At 31.4% G+C, this 16,471-nt stretch overlaps 1 protein-coding gene and 1 long non-coding RNA gene across 3 annotated transcripts; one reads left to right on the top strand and one right to left on the bottom strand.

Moving 5' to 3' along the window:
- Positions 1–15,632, bottom strand: LOC127726045 (cathepsin B-like). Its single transcript, XM_052233372.1, has 9 exons — positions 15,483–15,632; positions 12,689–12,814; positions 10,730–10,945; positions 9,986–10,101; positions 8,081–8,165; positions 3,937–4,084; positions 2,350–2,466; positions 1,127–1,255; positions 1–184 (listed from the first exon to the last, which is right to left on the bottom strand). Exons 2-9 carry the CDS (start codon positions 12,809–12,811, stop codon positions 105–107), a joined length of 1,014 nt encoding a protein of 337 aa, XP_052089332.1. The 5' UTR covers positions 12,812–12,814; positions 15,483–15,632; the 3' UTR covers positions 1–104.
- On the top strand, positions 5,110–8,049 carry LOC127726046 (uncharacterized). Of its 2 annotated transcripts, none has more exons than XR_007993294.1 (3): positions 5,110–5,578; positions 6,641–6,688; positions 7,217–8,049. It is a non-coding gene; the product is annotated as an uncharacterized LOC127726046 (long non-coding RNA). The 2 variants fall into 2 exon arrangements; XR_007993293.1 differs by lacking the exon at positions 6,641–6,688 and adding an exon at positions 6,785–6,880.
- Positions 15,633–16,471: the final 839 nt, after the last annotated feature.

Consider the following 16,471-nt stretch of genomic DNA (forward strand, 5'->3'; position numbering starts at 1 on the left):
TTCAAAACATTAATTTTAATTACAAAAATATATCATTTTCATATAAATGTAAGTCATTTTTACCAAAAACAAATTATAAAAGTCTAATTAAATTGTTTTTATTTTTAGCTCAATTTTGGTTCACCTCCTACAATACCGGATTCAATTCCACATTCATCATTACCTCTCAGAATCTTGAAGAAACCTGTAAATAGAATTGAAATGATGAGAGGAAGATTCTATATGCAGTCTCATATTAAAGAGGCAACAAGTCCTATTAAAATAAAACTTGGAAAAGGTTCCAGGCTTATAATTTGGTAAAACAAAGGTGTAATTTGTCTGAATAAAACTAATCAATGGCACTTAAATCAAACCTGTTGAAAGGCGCAATCAAAAATGAAGTTGTCGAGATTTTCTTTTTAAAATAAACATTGCGAAAAAATGGTGACAAATACAGTTAAGACAATATTTGCCTGTAGGTAGAAAACATTAGTGTTTTAAATAATTCAGCATTTTATAAACAAACAAGAATGTGTCCATAGTACACGGATGCTCCACTATGATAATGTGAAATTGGTGTCAAAACTCTAATTTGGCATTAAAATTAGAAATATCATATCATAGGGAACATGGGTACTAAGTTTCAAGTTGATTGGACTTCAACTTCATCAAAAACTACCTTGACCAAAAACTTTAACCAACATCTTTAACTCGAAGCGGGACAGATAGACAGAAGAAACGAACGAACGGACGGACAGATGAACTAAGATGCACAGACCGAAAAAACATAATGCCCCTACGTGGGGCATAAAAATGAACATATCAATCATATTTCATGTCAACACAAAATCAAAAATTGCCAAATTGTACTGATTTATCAATGAACCTGCATTTTTATTGCTGTTCTCTATCATGACAGTTGCTATTGTGAGAGAACATGACACTATTATTACATGTGACAACTTACTAAGTTACACACTTGTACATTCTAATAGGCCAAACAAACACCTCTCGTTAGCGTAGGTTTTAATGCAAGATGGATAAAGTTGAGGAGACTATATTTATTTAACCTACTAAATGTTTTGGGTTCCCCTAGTTGGAAAAGATATATAAAATATAGAAAAGATAAATTTAATATTACACAAACCTGCATTTCCCCAGTCTGGGTTCCATGAGTTGGCAACCAGCCAGTATTTATCTCCATTTTCTGTTCCCCATCCAATAAGTTTAATAGCATGGCCTCCTAAAGCACTTCCTGTTGTATGCTTGTATACACCTTGAGAAAAAATCATTAAATGATTAATTGCTGCTAAACATTCAGATGCAAATATTGCATGCATACTTATGTCATATATCATCATATTTGGTACGAGGAACATGACGGATGACACATGTGGAACAGGATCTGCTTTAATACCCATTCAGATCATCTGAGATCATCCCAAGTTTTTGGTAGTATTCTTGTTGCTCAGTCTTTAGTTTACTGTGTAGTGTTTCATGGACTTTTTCCCTTGGTATCTGCCACCCTCATTTTTAAGGTGGTACCTATCCCTACAGGGAGATAACTCTGTAAAAATCAGCTAAACGTTTTAATTACGTTGTATTGTTAAGGAAATATTAAGCTTCTCAATGATCAAAATTAGTGTTTGTCAAACTGCTACATAACCAATGAAATTTTTCTGATAAAGTGGTTGGTTCAAATTTTTTGAAATTTTTATATTTTTGTCAAAGGGTCAAAGTAAACATTTTGTCAAAATTTCATGAAAATTAAACGAGCCAAATTAATATTAGTCAAGGTGTTGGGTACCACCTTAATTGAGTATACTTTCCTTGAATGTGCACAAAAAGACTATCAAGACAGTATTTAATTGATAAAAATTGTGCCAACTTATTGTTAATAATATATAAAGTCATTTCAGTACCAAGCTAAAATGATTGTAGTATGTACCCTTGTTTTCTAATAAATTTTTTTTTGTTTGATCATGAAAATCCTCAAGATTTTGTATGTATAATCATAGCAGTCCTATTTTCATGTCTTATTAACAAATTTTCATAATACTCTTGCATAAAATAGTTCTTAACTAAACAAGGCTGCAATGAATTACTGTTAATTGAGGAACATTGACATATTGATTAAGACGGGAAGAATTGTTGAAATTATGAAAAATTGCAAACACATTATTTACATATTAAATCCCTATAGGACTGATTCATAAACACTACACATTTTTGTTTAGGGGCCAGCTGAACCTGCCTCTGGATTTTCTCGCTGTGTTGAAGACCCATTGGTGGCCTTTTCTACTCTTTGGTCGGGTTGTTGTCTCTTTGAAACATTCCCCATTTCGATTCTCAATTTTAACTAACAATTACCTGATTTGTAAGTTGGGAAATCAGCATATACTGTGAAAGCACCCTCTACTGGACCATTAGTCATAATTTCTGTCATAATTTGTGTTTCCTCTCTTCGTACAGCATAAGCAGACATACCTTAAGTAAAATTTAGATAAATTGCAATGAATAAAATATCATCTCAAAATAATAGTATCCTAAAATCATGTTTACTAGTAACCTAAAAAAAATGTGTGGTTCCCCTTTGACATCATCAGCATTGAATCTTAAACATGACATGTTGTAAACACTACACAGGTGATCAGCAAGGAAATATGATATCACAATCGACTTCCACCAATGAAGATCTGAGAAATTATTAACCATATAAATTAATTATCAAACTATACATAGAATAATGAATGAAAATGTATAGTTGGGAAAAAGAATAAATCTGCTATTATGAAAAAAGTTTTATAACTCAGAATTTTTGCTTTGATGCAATCTATAAAAATCAAAATGAAAATAATATCCCAGGCAGAGGTCATCATTATCTCGACTAATCAGTTCATAAAGTAAAACTATAGAAATTGAAGCTAAAACAACAGTTTTACTACATGTACTTGGTTTGAAAACACAAACTACAATATATTCATAATAAAAAACTGCTTATACCTGGCCTTGTAAATTTCAACAAATGATTCAAAATGACAGTAACATAGAAGATTGGTATTTGGAACAAATATTCATTAAATACATCTGAGACCTATCATAATCGCATAATTTTGGCTCACATATGAAAACAAGGAGATGTTGGGTATAGAAGAAGCAGACAACAACCAAACAACTTCCACAGAAAAAATACATAGACATCTTATAAGAAACTACAAGCTCTGAATCATCCAAAAACTAGATTAAGAATAAATTTAACCACATTCCTCCAAGGGTTATTCCATTAAAATGTATGTGGGAGGGTAGGAAGGGACTTACAAAATATCCCTACAACCAAGAACCACTTTTTAGATAACTTTGCATAATGGTAATAGACTCATACTGAAAAAAGACCCATGACCCACATTCAATAATTAAACTTCCCTTTCTACCCTCCCACATACATTTTAATGGGCTCTCACGATTTAACAAAAGACAGTCAATCATAAGGTTATTCATGTTATTGAAGAATGTACTTAGGTGAGATTAAAAAAATCTAAACTTTCAAAATTGGTACTATAAGTTGATGAGTATTAGTTAAGGAACAAAATAAGCTAAAATATTGATAGGTTATGGAGCTCCTTTTCGAGATATTTAATTTTTTAAAAGGCGAGAACTTTTACCTTCTATTTGGTATTATTTGGGTCTCAAATTGAAAGAAATGAAATCTAGAATCTGCTTAAAGTTTTGTAAATGACCTTTTATGAGCTATTGACGTCTTATATGAAAAGAAAATTGGGGGTTATGATGCAAAATATTTTACCCTGTATCGTAGGAAAAAAACCAAGGAGTCTGAACATCTGACCCAAATTCCTAAACCTGACCGAAGTACATTCTTAAAGCTCTACACATTAGTTTTAATAAGTATACAATACATCATAGCCTAATTCACATATGTGTTGATAGAAATACACTTACCAAAATGTTTATCTTGAGTATAAGATACATTATAACCCGCTTCACATTTATGTGTACACTTAGGGGTCTTAGAATCTTTCTTTGCACATGGCTCTAGTTTGCCAACAACATGATGATCACAAGCCTTGATGGTGTATGGCTGACATCCCTACAAAGATAAATTATTCTTCAATAAGCATGAGGAAAGTAAAGCATTAATAAAATGTATTTCCAATACTGTGGATTCATTTTTTTTTTTTGGATATCAATTTTGGTGTATTGAGTTAAATTAATTCTTATTACATTTGATTTAATGGTTTTGTAATATTATTCACACCAGACAGTTCGAGGGGGGGAGGGGGCAGGGAGGGATGTCAAAATACAGGCCCTCCTGGTCTTCATGTAGGATCGTCAATGGTAAATCATCTATTGGTAATGCATAATGAATAGAAATTTAGAATTTAGACTGACAGGCCTTGATTTTTCTGCAAATACCCTACAATGTATAATACAACATGTAAAATGTATTAATCAAACAACTACCCTACAAGGTATAATACACCATGTAGAAGGGTATAAATCAAACAACTACCCTACAAGGTATAATAAACCATGTAAAATGTATTAATCAAACAACTACCCTACAAGGTATAATACACCATGAAAAAGGTGTTAATCAAACAACTACCCTACAAGGTAAAATACACCATGTAAAATGTATTAATCAAACAACTACCCTACAAGGTATAATACACCATGTAAAAGGGTATTAATCAAACAACTACCCTACAAGGTATAATACACCATGTAAAATGTATTAATCAAACAACTACCCTACAAGGTATAATACACCATGTAAAAGGGTATTAATCAAACAACTACCCTACAAGGTAAAGTACACCATGTAAAAGGTGTTAATCAAACAACTACCCTACAAGGTATAATATACCATGCAACAGGTGTTAATCAAACAACTACCCTACAAGGTATAATACACCATGTAAAATGTATTAATCAAACAACTACCCTACACGGTATAGTACACCATGTAAAAGGGTATTAATCAAACAACTACCCTACAAGGTATAATACACCATGTAAAAGGGTATTAATCAAACAACTACCTTACAAGGTATAATACACCATGTAAAATGTATTAATCAAACAACTACCCTACAAGGTATAATACACCATGTAAAAGGTGTTAATCAAACAACTACCCTACAAGGTATAATACACCATGCAACAGGTGTTAATCAAACAACTACCCTACAAGGTATAATACACCATGTAAAATGTATTAATCAAACAACTACCCTACACGGTATAGTACACCATGTAAAAGGGTATTAATCAAACAACTACCCTACAAGGTATAATACACCATGTAAAAGGGTATTAATCAAACAACTACCTTACAAGGTATAATACACCATGTAAAATGTATTAATCAAACAACTACCCTACAAGGTATAATACACCATGTAAAATGTATTAATCAAACAACTACCCTACAAGGTATAATACACCATGTAAAATGTATTAATCTTTCAACTACCCTACAAGGTATAATACACCATGTAAAAGGGTATTAATCAAACAACTACCCTACAAGGTATAATACACCATGTAAAATGTATTAATCAAACAACTACCCTACAAGGTAAAATACACCATGTAAAATGTATTAATCAAACAACTACCCTACAAGGTATAATACACCATGTAAAAGGGTATTAATCAAACAACTACCCTACAAGGTATAATACACCATGAAAAAGGTGTTAATCAAACAACTACCCTACAAGGTAAAATACACCATGTAAAATGTATTAATCATTCAACTACCCTACAAGGTATAATACACCATGTAAAATGTATCAATCAAACAACTACCCTACAAGGTATAATACACCATGTAAAAGGGTATTAATCAAACAACTACCCTACAAGGTATAATACACCATGTAAAAGGGTATTAATCAAACAACTACCCTACAAGGTATAATACACCATGTAAAAGGGTATTAATCAAACAACTACCCTACAAGGTATAATACACCATGTAAAAGGGTATTAATCAAACAACTACCCTACAAGGTATAATACACCATGAAAAAGGTGTTAATCAAACAACTACCCTACAAGGTAAAATACACCATGTAAAATGTATTAATCATTCAACTACCCTACAAGGTATAATACACCATGTAAAAGGTATCAATCAAACAACTACCCTACAAGGTATAATACACCATGTAAAATGTATTAATCAAACAACTACCCTACAAGGTATAATACACCATGTCAAAGGGTATTAATCAAACAACTACCCTTCAAGGTAAAGTACACCATGTAAAAGGTATCAATCAAACAACTACCCTACAAGGTATAATACACCATGTAAAATGTATTAATCAAACAACTACCCTACAAGGTATAATACACCATGTAAAATGTATTAATCAAACAACTAACCTACAAGGTATAATACACCATGTAAAAGGTGTTAATCAAACAACTACCCTACAAGGTATAATACACCATGTAAAAGGTATCAATCAAACAACTACCCTACAAGGTATAATACACCATGTAAAAGGTATCAATCAAACAACTACCCTACAAGGTATAATACACCATGTAAAAGGTATCAATCAAACAACTACCCTACAAGGTATAATACACCATGTAAAAGGTGTTAATCAAACAACTACCCTACAAGGTATAATACACCATGTAAAATGTATTAATCAAACAACTACCCTACAAGGTATAATACACCATGTAAAAGGTGTTAATCAAACAACTACCCTACAAGGTATAATACACCATGTAAAAGGTATCAATCACACAACTACCCTACAAGGTATAATACACCATGTAAAATGTATTAATCAAACAACTACCCTACAAGGTATAATACACCATGTAAAATGTATTAATCAAACAACTACCCTACAAGGTATAATACACCATGTAAAAGGTGTTAATCAATCAACTACCCTACAAGGTATAATACACCATGTAAAATGTATTAATCAAACAACTACCCTACAAGGTATAATACACCATGTAAAATGTATTAATCAAACAACTACCCTACAAGGTATAATACACCATGTAAAATGTATTAATCTAACAACTACCCTACAAGGTATAATACACCATGTAAAAGGTATCAATCAAACAACTACCCTACAAGGTATAATACACCATGTAAAATGTATTAATCAAACAACTACCCTACAAGGTATAATACACCATGTAAAATGTATTAATCAAACAACTATCCTACAAGGTATAATACACCATGTAAAATGTATTAATCAAACAACTACCCTACAAGGTATAATACACCATGTAAAAGGTGTTAATCAAACAAGACAAATATTTAAGACCAAACTGGAAAAAAATTAATAACAAGAACTTTCAGGCAACAGGTTGTCTACAGTAAAGGCAGGCTAGAGCAGACATTCAGGATTTTCTCGCTGTGTTGAAGACCCATTGGTGGCCTTGGGCTGTTTTCTGCTCTTTTGTCGGATTGTTGTCTCTTTTCCATTCTCAAGTTTATTCCCAGAACAAGGTAGAAAAATTAGAAGGCCTATATAGAGGTCAACATACAGTTTTATCAATAGATAGATATCTATAATCATGTCAAGCTCTAAAATTACCCCCTTGCTTAAATAGTTGTGAATAAACTAAACAGAAACTACTAAATATCTATTCTAATGACGTGTTAAACGCCACTTAAAGCAAACATGGCTATAACATGGCGACAAATTTTTATTGCAAGAAGATGGGTACCCGGCAAGAAACACTGACATTTGGCAGGAAAACTGGCAATTCCTGTCTATTCAGATTGAAGTTGAACATAACTTGCAAGAGCAGAGTTCGAACTTCCAATGTCATAGCTGACAGGCTATAGCTAGTGATCACAGTAATGAACCACCTAGACCACTCGGCCATCAAGGCCCCCTGAAAATCTGCCATTTACACAGATTTTCAAATAACAAAACATATTAAGACATTAGACAATATATATAATAGAATATATCACCCATCAGTTTTTAAAACAGGTCCTACATCAGAATAGCATAGATGGTGAATAAAAATCACCACAATTTAATTAGTCAAGTTAGTCATGTTAGTTGTATAAACGTACCTGTTTAGTGTTGTATTGGCCTCCAGTTACAAGACCGTCTTTTTCCCAGTACTGCCAAGCTGCCTCAGGAAAACCTCCATTACATCTACAATAAAGCGAGATCTAACCATAATAAGCAGATGTAGAAATAGATCCAGTATTTTGTTTTGCTTTTGTAAATATATTCACTGGTTTTCAAAAAGAACATGGAACAGTGATTTTTAAAAGACAAAATACTTTTCTGAACAGGACAACAAATATTTGGAAAATTTTAAAACAATCTTCTATTTTATAAGTTGAAGTAATTTTACAGTTCTTCTTGCTATTTTTTTACCTAGAAAGGACTGTAATTTAAAAAATAAATCATATTGTGTTTAATTTTCTTTTGGTATTCTTTGGAAAAATATTAAGTTCATTCAAAAGTCATTAAAATGATACACGAATGAACCATATATTTTCCCATAAAAGTAATTATGATAAAAATGATAAAAGATCTCATGCAAAATTAATAAACATTTAAAGTTGATGTGAATTTCAAGCTATTTAAAGAGTTTTCCTGATTAAACTTATTATTCAAATGAAATGTTGTAAAATAAGTTTAGATATTTAAGAAAAAGCCTTCAAGAAAAAGGAAGAAAGACAAGTTTGATAGACTCATTCTTTTAATATTTTATATTACAGTGCGTCTTTTTTAATAGATAAAAAGAGATGAGGGTTATGTCAATGAGACAGCAACCAAACAACACAAAAAACAAAAGACATTTAAAGACCAGTGTAACAATGTGTCCGATCTGCTGGGACACTTCTAAGGACATGAAGGATATCCCAGAAAATTCCAGATCATCCCATTATAATATTTTGTAAAAATCTGGGATATATTGGGTATAAATAACAATATAGGATATCCCAGAAATCACAGACGTTTCTGTACAAGCACTTTCTGGGAAATACCGGGATATCCAAGGATATTGTCTTATTTCAGTTAAAATGTAGGTCTTCAGGCTGTCGTGAGTGTTTGTAAAAGTCTCAATTTACCATAGTAATTAATTAATAATTATATTAAAAATTAAAGAGGATGTTAATCAAGAAATTGAGAAAAAAAAATACAAAATACCTTAATTATCATGGTACATCCTGGTTTAAAAAAAAAAGTAATTCATCACTTTTCTGTGCAAATAATAAATTTTTACCCAAACATTTATTATACCATGTTACAACATAGATATTTCCATTAGCAAGCAAGGCAAAAAAATTTACAAAGACAAATTGTATATTTTTTGTGAGCCAAGCTACACATGGTCTTTTTGTATTTCCATTTAGATAAAGTAATTATAACACTGCTTTTAAGTTCTACACAAGAAAAATTTTATTCTCAGTGTCAATAGTCGTCAACTCTATGGCAAGGAGATGTCTAACAGTTGGATGTAATTTATCTTCCTTTAATTTAAGTATTTTAACATCAAATACACATTTATTAGATTAGTGGTGAAATTACAATATTCAATGCTGACTACCAGAAAACCTGAAATACTTGAGTTAAGTAATTTAATATGTCTAATACGTTTTTCTTTCTGGCATACTATTTTGAAAACAAAGCGATATCATTGAATTGACAACAACTCATTCACATTTGGAGATATTATTCCTAGGTCTTTCAAGAGCTGGTGGCATGTCTAAGATTTCTCTAAGTTTTTCCAGGTCGACATACAGTCTTCAACATTAAACAGGTACCTATACACTATGACAAGCTCCAAATCGTCTCAAGTCGCAACATGAACAAAAAGTTATAAAAAATGAAAAGAGTAATTGAACAGTGACTATCAAAGACCTGTAAACAACACTAAATTATAAAAATAAAGAAAAACTTAAAGATACGATTTATAATAACCACTGAAGAGGTTCCTGATTTTCTTTTACTATCCTTACCCATTTCCACAGGTCCTACAACAATCATTCATATCTTCGGCTGATAAATGAGCATTTACTTTTCCTGCAGACTTGATACAGATTCTATCAGACATAGCTTCTACTGCACCAAAGGCCTAAAAAATACAATTAAAAATTCCTATTTATCTTTATTGCTTTATATCTTCAGTTCCTTTAATTTTGTTAGTCTGTTCATTTTGTTGAAATTAAGTTAAATGAACAAACTTGCTGGACAAATTAAATAAACTAATTTCACAAAAAAATACTTGTAATTCATGAACTTTCATTATATCTTACAACCATTTTTTGTGAGTTTTCTGTTTCAGTTTTCTTTCTTTATATTTTAATAGAAAAACAAAGTATATGGGGTATCAATCCATGACACAAAATCAGTAAATGCACAATGTTACATACATGTACATATATGGTTAAACAGGTCCACGTTCTTAAAGTGACTGTTCCAAGTCAGGGTTTGTCGTTGGATCATGTCTGTCATATTTGTTTTTTATGTAAATTGTTTTGATATAAATTTGCCCTTAGTTTTCTCAATTGAATTGTTTCAAATTTTTCATGTTGGAGTCTTTTATAGCCGACTTTGCAGTATGCTTTTTCGCATTGTTGATGGCCGTACGGTTGCCTATGTGCCTTCATCCACATCATTTGAACTTTAGTGGATTGTTGTCTCATTAGCAATCATGCCACATCACCTTATATTTATATCATTTTACTTATCATTTTTCTTACCCAGCAAGATCCACAGTCTCCTTGGTCTCTGACTTCTTTGATTGTTGGACAGTTTGGCCATTGTGTTCTGGAATCAAAGGTATCTGGAAGGTCCTGTGCAGCTACAATGTTTTTGACTGGAAGTTTCATGTGTTCTGGAGTTGGCAATACACCACAAAGTTTCTTTACGTAAGCAAGTCTGTCTTGTTTTGGAATGAATTCGAAGTTTTCACCAGCCTAAAATAAAAGAGAGAAATGCATGAATGAATCAATGAATGAAAAAATTTAAAATAATAAACTGTTAACACAGAGATATGTCTTGCCTATTTGTAATTTTGATAATGCAAATGTTAAAATTAAAGCAGCAATACTTTAACATGTAAGTTATGCAAATATTCAAAGTCAATGAACCATGACTGAAGGTACAGGTCTAAACAATCTCCATGGAAATGAGATGTGCCAACGCTAATACAACTGCAAACCAAATACCATTGACTTTTCATAAGTCGTTACCTTTAAACAAACCTAAACACAAACATTAACTTGTAAACTATGTAAAAGTTTCAAAGTCAATGAACCATAATTAGGGGGTGGGGTTATATAATCTCCATGGAAATGAAACTTGCAAATGCCAATACCATACCGAATATCATTGAGTTAACATTAGTGGTTTATCTTAAACTGACCTAATCACAAACTAATACATGTAAACTAATCAAACGTTTCAAAGTCAATAGACCATGACTGAGTGGTAAGGACCAAATATTCTCCATGGAAATGAGATGTGCTAATGCTTATACAACTGCATACCAATTATCATTGACCTACCACTAACGGTTCACCTTAAACTGACCTAATCACAAATCAATACATGAAAACTAAGCAAAAGTTTCAAAGTCAATAGACATTGACTAAGGGGGCAGGGCCAAATAATCTCCATGGCAATGAGATGTGCCAATGCTTATACAACTGTATACCAAATATCATTGACCTACCACTAGTGGTTCACCATGAACTAGACCTAATCACAAACTAATACATTGTTCACGCCACCGCCTTTGCTGACACCGGAAACAGCATACCTATGTCTCGCTTTTTGACTCTGTCAAGGCGAGACAAAAATGTTTCCACTGCCTCTTCAATATATTAAAGTTTCTATTTTCTTTTCTTTTGGTATGTTTTTTTTTTGTATTTTTCTCTGTTATATTTTTTTTTGGGGAGGGGGGGGGGGGGGGGTGTTGCAGAGGGGGAAGTCTGTTTGATTTTCAATGTTTCCCTTATTTCTTTGCTAGTTAATTTTTTATCACTAATACATATAAATATACATTTAAAAATACATGTTCATGTATGACTGCTTGATATACATAACAATCTTTATAAACCTTTAAACCATATATATACTTAAACAAAAGGAAGGAAACTATCACTTAAAACATGTTGGGAAGAAAGATACATTTTTGTAAATGTATTTCCAATACATGAATGTGATTCATATCAAAATGTATGTGAATATGTTTATTACATGTATAATAAGTAAAAAGGGTAATATAATGTTTGTATTCAACCATTTAAAAAAAGGTTTAAATGCAAATATGAATTTCTATGTGAAATGAAAATTTTAAATAAAAAGTTGCACTCATGCAACATTATGTTTATGTACAATGCACATGATACACATGTTACAAGTATTTTTTAGATCCTTTTTGTCTACTCTTTATATTTTTTGCATATCATTTTCTAATTCTTTATTTTTCTTGGCTTTATTATTTTTTCTATTCTTTATTGGTTTTTTTGGGTTCTTTATTCTTCATCTTTTGCTAATTATTATCTGTTCTGTAAACCCTATCCATACCCTCACAGTCATAAATTACGGTCTTAATTTTGACTAAAGTTCCATCTATTACTTCATTTAATTTGTTCAAGATACCTAACATTTTTTACATAATCCAAGACATGTTTTCGGCTTCCTTTCATGCTTACCTTCCATGATGTCTGTTGCATGTTGACAGCATCTACTATGTCATTATAGAGAAAATTCTCCTCAGTCAATGGAACAGCCCATGCTGACACAAACAGCACACACAGAACTGCTAGTAACTTCATTATCTACAAAATTAATATATTGTAGAAAAAAATATATTGAACTTAAGAGACTGCTTCCCTTTATCAAGTTTTTTAGCCTGTGTATTTTCATTTTTGATTTTTTTTGTAAATACTGTGTCAGAGAAGAACTCGCAAATTCTCAGTCCCTTCAGTTGTATGGTTATGGCAATGACTATTTTTTTTTCAATTGGAAACCATAAGAAATCCAAAATGTCATACAAAACAATTAACTAGTCATGCTAGTAAACAAATAAAATAGAAATTACATGTAGTGACATAAGGCTCTGAAGACATTCTGAAAGTTTTATTGAAATCCACAGTCACTAGTCGAGATTGGGCCAAAAACATGAAAAATAAAATTTAGATTGTTTGATGTTGTCTACCTTAGTAACCCACCTAAAAAGCAGTCTACCAGAAAAAAAGTTATGAGACAACTAAATGTTCAATTTTTTTTTTTGAAGATTTTTCCCTGCTCTAACACTGTTTTCTTGTTTAAAACATATAACTTACAATTTTGTTGGCAATAAAAAAAATTAAATCCCTACCTACCTACCCAACCCTACAATACATTGGTAGGCAACATCAAACAAAGAATGCTTTAAGGGTGGCCTGGAGTGCAGGATAAATGAAGCAACACTGTAACCACACTTTTATAATTTTGATAGTTTAAAAAAAATAACAATTAAATCAGTTTTTTCACCAAATTTATAAAAAATCATTAGCATGATATGACCCCTTTACAAAGAATCATTAACATGATTAATAAATCAGAATCAGGTCCTTAAAGAAGTAGAATTCCACCCATAATATCTTGTCCAGAATATGCATGAAATATTTGCCACTGGACACCAAGCAACCAACAATCAATCAATCATAATGACACATCCTTTTAAAATGACAAACTGATTGAGAAAAAGCTTCAATTCAGAGAATTTGGGGTCCAAAAGTGCATGTCAAGTATTTACAGTTTTTTGTCATATATAGGTGTTGTCTGGCAGAATTTTGAATTACCCTATATTCTTCATGTACTTTGACTTCACCTGAAATGAATACAGTCAATGATAAGATTGTGCTGACTGAGAAATCATGAGCTTCTAAACACATGATTTCAAGATAACCTATATTTGACAAACCTGCTTTATCTTTTTGAATGGTTGTAAATATTTGACATATCATCAGCTGATAAGTCACACTGATATAACTCAACATTTTGTCAAAAACTGCACTTACATTTTTTCAATATATAAAATATACATTTGGTCTCAAGTGGATACTTGTCTCATTGACAATTATACAAAATCTCCTTGTTTCATACATAATTTTATGTATGTAATTTTTTGATTTCATATGTGAGCTCAAATCTAGCATTTTTATGTCTTGAACAATTGTGATTGTCTTGTAATATAATTAATGATGTGGCCAGTTTAAACTTTGGTATCATCAATCAAGTCAATTAAACATGTTTAAAAATACTATTAAGACATGAAATAAGGAGATGAGGTATTTTTGCATATTGATCATGTTGATAAGACAATTTACCAAGGACTTAACCATGTGAATGTAAGCACCTGTAGTTCATTGCATTGCCTTCAACACTGAGCAAAACCCATACTGTATATATGCAAGTTATCAGAAAAGGACAGACATGATAAAATGTCAAACAATTCAAACAAGAAAACAAGAGACCTGATTTTGATTTTTTTATCTGATTGCAGATCAGCATGTTTAATTGAATATTTCTCAGCGCAATTCTACAGTAAGACTGAACAAGTGTTCATTGTAAATCATCATGATCATGGATTAACTAATGTTTTTGCTTTGTTATACATGTACATGTATACTCTCCAATGGGAGGCTAATAAATCATATTCAATCTTATCCCTGGAGTGAGCTGCCAAAAGTACAGCCTAAAAGATCGCTAACTTTCATTGGTATTTTTAAATCTTAGGTTATATTTTCTTAATTGCTTTCACAAGCAAACACAATCCTGACAATAGTTAATACCTAAAGTTATTTAGAAGAGTTTAATGTTTTAATCACAAAATGTCATTGTTGAATGTACCAACGAATGTAGAAATTTGAATAAATGTGCATGAAACTGGTACAATATTAGTTGCTTTTATTTGGCTATGTATACCAGAGAGGTCTGGATGTGGGGCCTTCATTTCTGTATTCTTAAAATTTTAGGTCATTTTTCTCTACTCTATATCTTTTGCCCGTTCACATATTTTGCACCACATCCCTCTCTATTTGTTCCCCTTTTGCATGTTTTGTTTCTCTGACTTCATATTGCAACCCAAATAAGTATTAAACAGAATAAAACTGTTAAACAAAGCATATACATGCTATTTTCAGTACATATGGCTTGCAAGAAGGAAACACAGATTTATCACTGTTCATTTATGTCCAGTGGAAAATATTTCAAAATTATATAGGACAAGAAAAATCAATCATGTGACTGTGATCACTGAATGTGTTTTTTAATGGTCAAGCAAATTCAAAATTAAAGCAATATTGCGTTATAATAAACCGCTATCAACAGATTAGCAATGCTTTTAATATAATTGACTTGCAAATGCATTTATAAATAATTATTTTCAGTAATTTATTTATACATAGTATTACTATATATATCATTGGTTCCCCCTTTATGATCTGATTCTCAACTTACCTATTGGTATATCTTCTATTCAATGGTATCGCTCTGATAATGTTTACACGCTTTTATTAGGTAAGTCACAAGACTAACATTTGTCAGCTGATCAAGCTAGCGGAACAACAAAGTGTGTCATGTGACACGGAACATGTGAATAATAGATTTTGCTGTCTCATTCAATATAATCTGCTGAAAACACGAATTGTGCAACTTCGTGATATGAAAAATTAACAAAAGATTATAAGATGATACATTAAAAGGGGAACTTTTCTTTAGATTTTGAAATTTGAAGCAAAACGAAAGTGAAACCGGAAATAATATAAAAACTACCGGTTTCGAAATAGTCTTGAAATTTATTCGGGTGCAACATTCATAGATATATCTATGAGGTTCTGGACGGGGTTCACAGAATAGATAATAATGACCTTTAAATAAATAGAGAAAAATGGGCCTAAAAGAGGAAAGAAAAGGAAATAATGGAGTGCATAAGTATAAAGAATAACTGTGGGAAAACAATGGTACTGAAAAGACTTTTACACATGAAATTGACATTTATGGGCGTTTTTCAATAAAAACGTGATTTCTTGTCCCAGCCACATTTTAAAAAATGTGTTTGATTTTTACAAGTAATTTTTTGTGCAGTCAGTACATTTAACTAAATTTAACATTTTTAAGCAAAGAAACATACTATTTTTAGAGGGATTAATAAGATGTTGATTCCTGAATGGTTCAAAATAACCAAAATGGCATGTCCCTAGACCTCCTGTCCAACATTCATACTCTAAAATATTGTAAAAAAGGTAGAAATAAATGTTATTTTTACTTATTATAAGTTCTTTAATTATTCAAAAGTATGTTCAGAGCCAAAAGAGGGACGAAAGATACCAGAGGGACAGTCAAACTCATAGATCGAAAACAAACTGACAACGTCATGGCCAAAAATAAAAAGACAAACAGACAAATAATAGTACAGATGACACAACATAGAAAACTAAAGACTAAGC

The sequence above is a fragment of the Mytilus californianus genome, unplaced genomic scaffold, assembly GCF_021869535.1.
Source record: "Mytilus californianus isolate M0D057914Y unplaced genomic scaffold, xbMytCali1.0.p SCAF_16, whole genome shotgun sequence".
NCBI classification, from domain to species: domain Eukaryota; kingdom Metazoa; phylum Mollusca; class Bivalvia; order Mytilida; family Mytilidae; genus Mytilus; species Mytilus californianus.